The following is a 10,529-nucleotide window of genomic DNA, read 5'->3' as shown; positions in this document are numbered from 1 at the left end:
CGCGTCAGCCCGGCTGGCCCCGCAACTGCCCGGGGGCTCAGGGAAAGGCCGCCCACAGCCAGGCCCACCCCGGAGGTTCTGACTGGCTTGGTTTCGTGGATTTGGGCACGGCCGGCGGTTGAAAGCGCCACAGTGATTCTAGAGGCAGTCAGGGCTGAGAGCCACCGGGCGAGGGTCTGGCACAGTGGACGCTTCCACGCTCCCCGCCAGGGAACAGGCTGCGGGCACGAGGGCCGCTTCAGAGCCCGCCCCGCCGGGAGAGGCTGGGCCAGAGCTGGATCCTGACGCAGGTCTGGGCTCCCCTGACCCAGCGAGGGGCCACCACAGGGCCTGGGAGGGCGGGTCTTCTTCAGAGGGCCTCCCTGAGGGTGCTGGCGCCCTCCACATGCCACCCCTGCCCCATCAGCAACTTCCGCCTTGAGTCCGCCAGGACCACTGCCAGCACACACTGTGTCGCTCCCTGCTCACCCTGAGCCCTCCAGGTGGCCCCCGACAGCTCTCCTGTCCCACCCTCCCCAGCACAGCCACCCGTGAGGCCCAGGGCCCCCGCCGGAACCCAGAGGCTGAGCCCACCCTCCCCTGCTGCCCTGGGGCCCGAGAGCCCCCTCAGTCCTCTCACAGCTCCCGTCCAGTAGGTCATGGCAGATCCACGGTTCCAGGCCCGCGAGGCCCAAAACAACATTTATTTTGCTCAGGAATCTGCAGTTTGGTCAGGGCTTCGTGGGGTCTGCCCCAAGGGGGGATGGAGTGAAGATCCCCATGGCTCTGGCTTGTGCCTGGGAAGTCCCCTGACAGCTGGGCACCTGGGCATCCCTCTCTCAGTCTGGTGTCTCACGTGGTGGCGTCAGAGTAGCAAGTTTTTTGGGGGTTTTTTTGGCTTTTTTTTTTTTTTTTTGAGTAGGAATCTCACTCCGTTGCCCAGGCTGAAGTGCAGTGGCTCGCTCACGGCCACCCCAGCATTTACCCGCTAGGCTTAGGCGATCCTTCTGCCTCAACCTTTGGAGTAGACGGAACTACAGGTACTATCATGCCTGCCTGGTTTTTTGATTTATTGTAGAGACGAGGTCTCACCATGTTGCCCAGGCTGGGCTCAAACCCGCGGGCTCAGGCAATCCTCTTGCCTTGGTCTCCCAAAGTGCTGGGATTACAGGCTTGAGCCACCATACCTGGCCTGGTTTTGTAAAAAGTTGAGGTGAAATTCACAGACTATAAAATCACCACTCTAGTGAACAGTCCAGTGGCACTCAGCACATTCACAGTGTTGTGCCACCACGCCCTTCCAGAACATGTTCAGCCACAGAAAGCCCCACACTCGTGAAGCAGGTGCAGCCGGCTCTCCTCCCTCGCCCTGCCCCTGTCTCTGACTCCCCCTCCTCTGGTCACACACCCTGGCCTCCATGTCCAGCTCCTTCCACAGGCTCATCCTTGTCACACACGTCAGCGCTTTTCTTGATGGCTGGGTGCATGCCCACACATTTCATCTGCCCCTGCATCCCCTGATGGGCACGTGGCTGTTTCCACTGTGGGCTGTTGCGGACGGTGCTATGGCCACGGGTTCACAGGCCTGTGTCCCTGCTTCCAGCCCTCCTGGGTCTGCACATATCTTTAACTTTTTTTTCAGTTGGAGTCTTAGTCTGTCACCCAGGTTGGAGTGCAGTGGCACACTCATGGCCACCTCAGCATCAGCCTGCTGGACTCCGGCAATCCTTTTGCCTCAACTTTCCAAGTAGCCGGAACTACAGGTGCGTGCTACCACGCCTAAGCTAATTTTTGATTTATTGTAGAGATGAGGTCTCGCCAAGTTGCCTGGGCTGGTCAGGAACCTGCGGGCTCAGGCAGTCCACTCACCTTGGCCTCCAAAGGGCTAGGGTTGCAGACTGAGCCACTGAGCCTGGCCCATCTTTAGTTTTTGAGCAACCTGCAAACTGTCTTCCAGGGCGGCTACACCATTGTACATCCCACCGGCGACGCAGAGGGGTCGTTCCTCCATATCTTCGCCTCCACTTGTCATTTTCCATGTTTTGGCTGTCACTATCCCAGTGGACGCGAGGTGCGAGACTTCTCCTGCATCGGCCTGGGGTCCCCAAGGCGGCTCGGGTTCCCAGGCACAGATCTCGGAAGAGCTGGGCTGTCTTATCACATGCCCTTTAGATCTAGGCTTGGAGCCAGGAAGCCACACGTGCAGTGCATTAGCAGCAAGTCCTCAAGGGTCACTCATGTCCATGGGGAGGGGCCTACTGTCGATGGGAGGCTGAGGGAAAGGGCATGTTTTCAAATCCCGACATCTCCGGGACACTCCTCATCCACTCTCTTAGACTAGTGATGCTCAGAGTGCCAGATTTTGACAGATGAGGACCTTGTGCCAGAGTGGAAATCAGCGCTCTGGTCCTTCATCGGGAAAGTCTTGTCAGCTGACCTCAGCTGCCCGGTGGCCTCAGCCTGTGACAGTGGAAGAACCTGTGCCCCCGTGAGTTGTGCTGTGAAACCCTCCCAGACTGTCCAGGGCCTGAAGTGTGTATAGTCTGAAAGCCCTCCATAAAGAGGAGAATAGTAACAATTATGACCACAAGATTAGGAGCATGAGGAAAAAGAAAAGAATTCACAACAAATTACACATTTTAAAAAAGCTGACAAATACCCAAACATAAAAAATCCATTTTACTGTGACAGACCTTGGGAACTCTGTTCCTGTGTTGTGTGGCTGTGTCCTTCCCATGATAATGACTTTGAATATCGTGTAGAAATAGACCCTTCCATCTTTCCTCTAGCATGCTCAATCAAAACTTGTTTTGAATTACTGATACTTTTAAAAAGTTACTTTCATCTTCACCACCGTTATTGGCATAGTCATGTCAATTCTTAGAACTGTCATCAAACATAGGGAAATTATTATCAAGTTCCTTTCAAGTCTGAGCTGTGTGATTCCAGGGCATGTCGAGCATTGGTAACTTAATCTTGAATACTCTGAAAGGAGCGTGGTACATTCAAAACTATGTGCTGCATGGCCGAGCACACTCCTGACGAGAGCAAACTTCTGTCCTGAGCAGGTGTCAAGAAAATCCGGTCTTCCTCCTTGAAGCTCACACCTCTGCTGGCAGGGAGCCTTTGCCGCAGTCCAGCTTCCGGCAAGTCTTGTAGGTCAAGTCTTGCCTCTCCTCCATGACCCATTCTCCCTGTGCCAGGTTCTGGAAGACACGTTCTGTCGCAGCGTGACCTTGGCCTTGCACCTTCCAGCCACGACGGCAGGAAGTCACCCCTGCCCCCGGAGGACTGACAGTGACTGGCCATAATGATTGCAAACCCACTAGCCCCAACTCTGTGTCCCCAACTCTACTTGCTCCTGGCTAGATCCCAAAAGCGCCCATGTGGCCTCACCGCCGCCCAATAGGGGAGAAGTGTGATGGAAGGGAAGATGGAAGAGAAAGAGTCGAAGTGTCTCACTGCTACAGATTTCATAAAACCTTGAGAACACGCGGACACCCTGTCAAGGCCTAAGGGAGAGTGAGGGCCTAGGGTAAGGCTTGGTTTACCCCGCTCCTGCACCCATCAACACTTTGCTGCTCCCTTATGCTCCTGGTGACACTATGTCCAAAGGAAAATCCAGCAGAGGACTTCCACCTCTGCCCACCTGCCTGCCTGCTCTGGGTTCCAGGCCCCATCACATATGTGTCCCTCTCCAGGGATCATTCCACCCGCATAAAACATGCAGCAATTCTCCATACTTAATCATCTCTCTTGCCCCACATCTGCACCCCTGTCCATATGTCTGTATCGGCTGCAGCAAGACTCCTTGAAGAACTGGTTCATGATCTGACTTCTGGGCTCCCTCCAGGGCATCCCCAGTGCCTGGAGCCTGAGCAGCTCTCAGACCCCGCGTCTCCCCCACACGCCCCTTGCCCCACTTGCTTCTGGGCCTGCTGTCTCTTCCTTCTTTGCTGGCAGCTACTCCTGGTCTCCCTGGACCTCAAAACACCGGAGCATCCCCAGCCATGGTCTCCGTCCATCTCCCCTGTTTACACGCCCTCCCTTGGTGACCTCAGCCAGGCTCATGGTTTTAAATACTAGCGGTAAGCTGGCAACTTAAACATGTACACCTCAGCTGCATGCACATCCACAGCAGCATATGTCCGAGAGCTAAAACATGGGAGCAACCCCATGGGGATGGGGAAGCAGCATGTGGCACATCCACATGAGGTGTTTGCAGCTCAGCATTTAAGCCACTTAAGCCACGTCACACCACGGAGGCCCATAAAGGCAGCAGACACTGGGCTGACCTGATTAAGGCGGTGAATTTGATCGCTCTAAGTGTCTCATGTAAGGTACCTGGTTTTTCGAGTGTTTGGCATATAGTAGGTGCTCAATGAGCCAGGGAAACTTTTCTCAAAATGTGCCAATTAAGAAAAGGTCCCCCTGGGGGCAGTGGCTTGCACCTATGATCCTAGCACTTTGGAAGGCGTAGGCAGGAGAATTGCTTGAGGTCCGGAGATTGAGGTTACAGTGGGCTATGATGGGACCACTGCATTCCAGCCTGGGTGACAGAGCAAGACCCCACCTCTTTAAAAAAAAGCTTCCTTGTTAACAGTAAGCTGCTATCTCCATGGCCAAACTTCCCAGTGTTTTTATCTTTATTTATTTGTGAGTCGGGGTCTCACGCCAGTGCCCAGGCAGGAGTGCAGTGGGAAGGTCATCCTTCCGCCTCAGCCTCCCTAGTAGCTGGAGCTACAGGCGTGCCACCACCACACCTGGCTAATTTTTTTAGTTTTCTTGGTAGAGATTTGGTCTTGCCCAAGCTGGTCCTAAACTCCTGGGATCAAGCGATCCCGCCGCGGCCTCCCAGTGCTGGGATTACAGTCATGAGCCACCACGCCCCATCCCCAGGGTTTTTAAACACAGCTGTGCCTCCTGACACCCGGGCACCTGCACCTCTCAAAGCAGCTCCGACCAAAACCAACATCCCACACTGCAACCCAGAGACCTGTACCCTGGGACTCATTTCCGGGGATTGCTGGGACAGACTTCTGAAGACTTGGACTCCCAACTCCCAGGCAGGGCTGGTCCCTTGTCATTCATTGATTAAAGCATTTGGGTTTTTGTATCAGTTTCACACGTGTTCAACTGTAGCTGTAAATATAAGCTTCCTGCATTCCCATCTCCGACCCTAAAGGAAACCACCTTGAGCTTTAGGCTTTTTCTTCTTTGCCTCCATACTTTTAAATCTTGGACATCCTTTGTTGGCTTCCGACTACGGACGGGCAAGCTTAGCCCTTACTCTCAGTCAAGGCGCATGCGTTTCCTTCCCAGCAGTCTCCTGGAGAGTTCCTGCAGCCACTGTCACCTGAGCAATGTTCATGGTGTGTGTTGGCATTACTTGAATGCGAACAGCGTTCGCAGCCGAGTCATGGAGGGTCCGTGACTCCACTTGCTCAGGGTTTCTTCTCGTCTCCATGTGCTCACTTCTGAGTCACACCTTCCCCAAACCCTCCCAGCGGTCAGGTGCCGACCCTGAGACTTCTCAGGCGGTCTTGGACCTGGCACTGCCGGCGGCTCTGTTCCCCAGGGAGGCCCTGCAGAGCCCCCAGGCCCCGCGGCTCTGCGTCTTCCTCTGCCTCTTCCTTCTTGGCCTCCCATAGATAGGCAGCTGTGAGAACCGCAGAGGTGAGCTTTCGAGGCCCCGGCACATTTTCCTTGGCTATTCCTGTGGCTAGTGTGCCATCTGGGGTCTCCCTCAGTGTCCCCCCTCCGGGGCAAGAGGGGCTGCTCACACTTCCCTGAATACGCTGTCGGTCACCCCTCCCACCCGTGGCTTCCTGCCTTCACCGCCACTCGGAGGCTTCTTCTCTTCCCACCACCGCTTTTCTCGCTGTGGACGTCTGTTGGCATAAAAGCTTCTCCAGGTGCTCAGGAGGTGCTGCTGGGGAGGCTGGCTCCTGTGGGCCCCCCGGGCAGGCACAGCCCACCGCTGCCCCAGACACTGCCAGGGCCCAAGGCACCAGACCCTTCTGCCCACCGCCCATGTGTTTGTTCACCCATGTACTCCGGATTTCCTCTGAGGGTTTACTGTAGAGACAGGGTCCTGTGACCCTGGCTGGAGTGCAGTGCGGGCATCATAGCTCACTTCAGCCTTTAACTCCTGGGCTCAAGCCATTCTCCCGCCTTGGCCTCCCCAAAGTGTTAGGATTATGGGCGTGCGCCACCACACCCGGCCTCTGAGGATTTTTCATCATTCTCATGACGACTGTGTGGTCCTCATATCTGCCCTAAAGCAGTGGGAACAGGTGCCACTGCTGTGCCACACCCCTACCAAAAGGATTTTCAACATCTAAAAGCGTCCTCAGTATATCCCAGACCCCAAAGAGACCCCAGAGCACTTCCACCACTCTAGCCTTCTACTTGGGAGCCTCCATCATCCATCCTATGGCCCGCCCTCAGGTGGGGCTTGGGTCTAGGAGACACTGCTTCCCCAAGCCCAGGCACCCAACTCACCCACACAGGGGCCCTCGCTGGGACTGCTGCCCCTTATCTCCTCAAGATGTGCGACCTCAGCAGAGGCCTGGCCCAGCAGACCCACCTCCACCCAGGGCCAGCCCTGTGGCCTCCCAAGGCACAGCCTCCAGCCGAGACCAGGGAAGCAGCTGCTTGGCCTGGAAGCCCACCAGGCAAGCGACACCCACTGCTCCCCAGGGAGAGGCTTCACTAGCTTTCCAGCTATCCAGGGGGCACTCAGAACTGGTGAAACAGAGAAGGCCAAACTTTCATACGATTGGTTTAATTTTTTTTCAGCAGGAGAAAAAAGAATAAAGTTACAAGATTCTTTTAATATTTTCACAATGTTAAAACTAAAACTGAACTCTAGGCTATGTGTGTAAGTAAATCTAGAACACAAAAGGGTTAAATAAGATTTTCTCTTTTAAAGATACAGGAATTTAAGCTTTCCTTACATTTAACAAACTTCACAGAACAGATACTGCAGGAAATAAGCCCTTCCTCCCCCCACCCCAGCTCTAAGTCAGGAAGCGAACAGGCGGCTCCCCCGCAGGCCCCTGGAGCCCCTCCTTCCAGCGCTGCCGCCAACAGAGGGTGGCGGGAGGGGCCTGGGGAGGCCGGGAGGGGGCGCAGCGCAGCCTCTGCGGAGCCAGAGCTTGGCAGGGGACCAGGCGGCCGCCTCACCAAGGAGGGCCAAACGGTGGCCCGAGAGCTGTGGCTTGACAGCAGTGGTAAACGCTGGACAGACACGGCCCCCTGCCCTGGGCTGCCTCGAGCGAGACAACGGTCTGGGTCCTGAAGCAAGAATTAAGGCTGGGATTCTGCAGCGGAGGCCACTGTGGGGGCGGAGGGTGGGAGAGCGTGACTTCCTATTTCAGCATTTTGGATCAAAAACATTTGCAGTTGCAGGTGTTTGGCTGTTAACTTGCAAACAGAGGCGAACCGCTTGTTTTCTAGAAAGCAAAGTTGCTGGGTTCACTATCCAGTAGCCTGTGTGTGGGCAGATCCACACGCCTCGCAAGGGCCTCCTGCCCTCCCAACTGGAGCAGGAGGGTGCTGGGACCACTGGAACCACTCAGGTACCAAGAGAATCCTAATCCCGTCGACCCCGCCCCCTCACCTGCCTGGTAGTGATTCCTACCATGGGTCGCCAAGCCACCTCCACCCTCCCCAGCTGGCCCAAGTGGCTGCAGCTACTGAACTCTGCCCACACTAGGCGGTGCGGGTGGAAAAACATGCCCTCCCGCCCCCACAGATGTCACTCTCAGAGCTGGGCCCCGGCCACAAACCACTGTTCTAGACAGATCCAACCCACAGTCCCTGTGGAGCATGTGGCCTTCCTGACTACACTTGCTACACGGCAGGTGTGGACTGGCTGTCCTTGGACCACAGGCTGCATAGAAACGAGTGGAGGTCAAGGCATCACCTCTTGGCCCCCAGGAGGTGCGAGCAGGCTCCGGCCGGAGGGGCAGAGTCTGGGCAGCGGCTTCCCAGTTGCTCCAGCACCCTACTGACTCCTGATGACTACGCAGTGTCTTTTAAAAAAATTCCCAGTATAGAAATCTGGCTGCAGAGGTCAGTCTGCAGACCCCAGCCACAGCTGCTGTGCCGCCAGGAGCCTCCTTTCATCAACGGCCAGATCTCTGTGCCTGGCGAATGGCAAGCCAGAGCCATGGGCAGGCGTGGCGGCCACTCAGACCATAGATCCTGTGTAGAAAAGATGGGTCTTGTTCGTGGACTAGTCTTGAGTGGAGCTAATTTCCAAAGTGAGGTTATTGTTTCTCTTCTCGTGTGATGAGTTTTTTCATAGCAAGTCAGGTAAAAAAATTCCCTAAGAATCTGCCCCCACCCCCCTTTCCAGCCCTGTGGGAGAGCGAGGGACCACCCAGCCCAGCCACGTGGCCAGTCTCAGCAGCCTCCTGTGGCCAAGGCACGCGTGGCCGTCAGGTGTCCTGGCTACTGGGACTAAGGACAAGTGAAGAGGTGAAAGGCCGAACATTAAACAGAGTTTCTGGCAAAGCCATGTGCGTCGTGGGAACTTTAACACCAGCTCTACTCCTCTAATAACTCAGAGTCTCCGTCTGGAACACTTTCCACTTAAGGCTTTTTATAAGTTTGACTCCAGCAGTGACAGGTATGTGTTGTTTGAAATCCACTAGCCATGCTCAAAAAAAAATATTCTTCATGTTTTAATTTTATACAATGGCTAGCAGGCACCTTAGTAACCAGCCAGAAATCAATTTCAACCACCATCAACCCCTAAACTACAGTACCAGGATGGCTGGCTAAAGAAAGGAAACGGACTGGCTGTAGTCTGACGCGTGCCCAGTACAAGGTGTCTGGCTGACTTTGTCCTAAATAAGGCTAACATTAGTGAACTAAGAACAGCGTCACGGGGCCACGCCTGGCCTTCAGGAGCAGCCCTCCCCGATGCGCTGGCAGGAACGCCCCACTTTCCGGTCCAGTTTCACCATTTTCATGATGGCTTCCTCTCGGCCGCGGCCCATGTGGTCAAACGTGCAGTCGTGCTGCTCCGGAAGGCGATGCAACATGCAGAACACGTAACCTGCAGGCGGCAGAAGCAGAGGGAGACCATTAGGGTGGTCTCCAATGCCCCAAGCGTTGTGCACGTGTCCAGGGGGTGGGGGGGCATCTAATGGGTGACAACAGCCACCACAGGGCCCCTGATGCTGAGTTCATTATGACCCCCAGCACCGTCCCAGCAGGGCAGCACCTCATACTCTGCCCTCAGAACACCCGAGCTATGGCTGTTCAGAGCCGCCCCTGCAGGGTGGAACCCCAATGCGATGGCTGCATCTTCCTCTGGAAGTGAGTGTGCCCTGAGCCCTGCCCATCTTGCAGACAGGAGAGCCCAAGGCCATCAGTTCAGCACCTTTCCTGGCTTGGGCAAACCGCGATGCCCACCACAGGACACCCAGCATTTACAGGTGGCAGAGAGGAGAAGAACAATGGTGGCATCAATGACATTCCCTCTCTGGGACTTGGGAATGGTGGGAGTGGCCAAACCACAGCCCACAAGTGAGTGGGGGTCCTCAAAGGAAAATGAATTCTTTCAAGTGCTAAGGAGGCACTATATCTAAACAGAGGAAAGACAGAACATTGGGCTCTCATTGTCATCTCCAAGGAACCTCCACACTCAGGGCCTCCCACCTGCCTTGCCCTCCCAGAAGTGGACGAGAATGCAGGTCTCCTCTCTTTGAAGCACAGAAGTCCGGAAGGAGACACTGCTCTGGCCAATAAAAGAAAAAGATGGGAACAGCTGAAGAGAACAAGTGTACAGGGAGGCAACACAGATGAAGCCATCCCTCTGCTAGGAGGCACGGAGGGAAGACCAGGGAGCCAGGACGGAGGCTTGGAGAACAAGGGGGAGCACAGAGCTGCATCCAGGTGTAGCCCATTCCTTCCCTACTTCCTGGCAAATTTCTAAAAAGGCTGGCAAGGTTTGTGTAGAGCAGATACTGCCGCCCTGCTGGCCTTCTCCTCCAGAGGCCCGGAGAAGAGGATCCAGCCCGGAAATTGCGCCTGCAGCTCTTCACAACCTCCCTGTGCCTCCTGCGGAACCCAGATCCCTTCCTAAAGCTCCTGGTCCTGTGTGTCTACAGCACATGTCCCACTGCAGCTCGGCCAGCCACCACTCCCCTACTCATCCTCCAAGTGACAGCTTTTCCTCCCAGACCTCTTTCTCTTTAGCCCTGAACCAGGCCACGTAGCCCCGGCAAACTGTGACTCTGCCCTCCTCACATCCTCAACTCCTCTTTTCAGAGACGTGGAGGCTCTGACTTACAAGAGGACCAGGAGCTGAAGGGAGTCTGAGGGTCAGGATGGGCCAACCATATGGCTCAAGGTGAACTTAAGATTTCTTTTTTTTTTTTTTGTCGCCCAGACTGGAGTGCAGTGGCCGCTCCCAGCCACCGCAGCCTCGACCTGCTGGGCTCCAGCGATCCTTCTGCCTCAGCCTTCTGAGGAGCCAGAATTACAAGCATGCGCTACCACGCCTGGCTGATTTTTTGATTTATTGTAGAGAT

At 55.4% G+C, this 10,529-nt stretch overlaps 1 protein-coding gene across 1 annotated transcript in view; it reads right to left on the bottom strand.

Annotated features, from left to right (window-relative positions):
• Positions 1-6,750: 6,750 nt before the first annotated feature.
• The window catches only part of ZFAND3 (zinc finger AN1-type containing 3), a gene marked incomplete at its 5' end in the record, with an annotated part of 85,787 nt that continues 82,008 nt past the window's right edge, over positions 6,751-10,529 (bottom strand). Inside the window, one exon of the mRNA XM_008066159.1 lies at positions 6,751-9,049. Coding sequence (XP_008064350.1) covers positions 8,895-9,049 — 155 coding nt within the window. The remainder of the gene's footprint in view (positions 9,050-10,529) is intronic.

The sequence above is a fragment of the Carlito syrichta genome, unplaced genomic scaffold (assembly GCF_000164805.1).
Source record: "Carlito syrichta isolate Samal-C Ts95f unplaced genomic scaffold, Tarsius_syrichta-2.0.1 Scaffold308847, whole genome shotgun sequence".
Classification (NCBI taxonomy): domain Eukaryota; kingdom Metazoa; phylum Chordata; class Mammalia; order Primates; family Tarsiidae; genus Carlito; species Carlito syrichta.
This window is presented reverse-complemented; position numbering and strand designations above follow the sequence as displayed.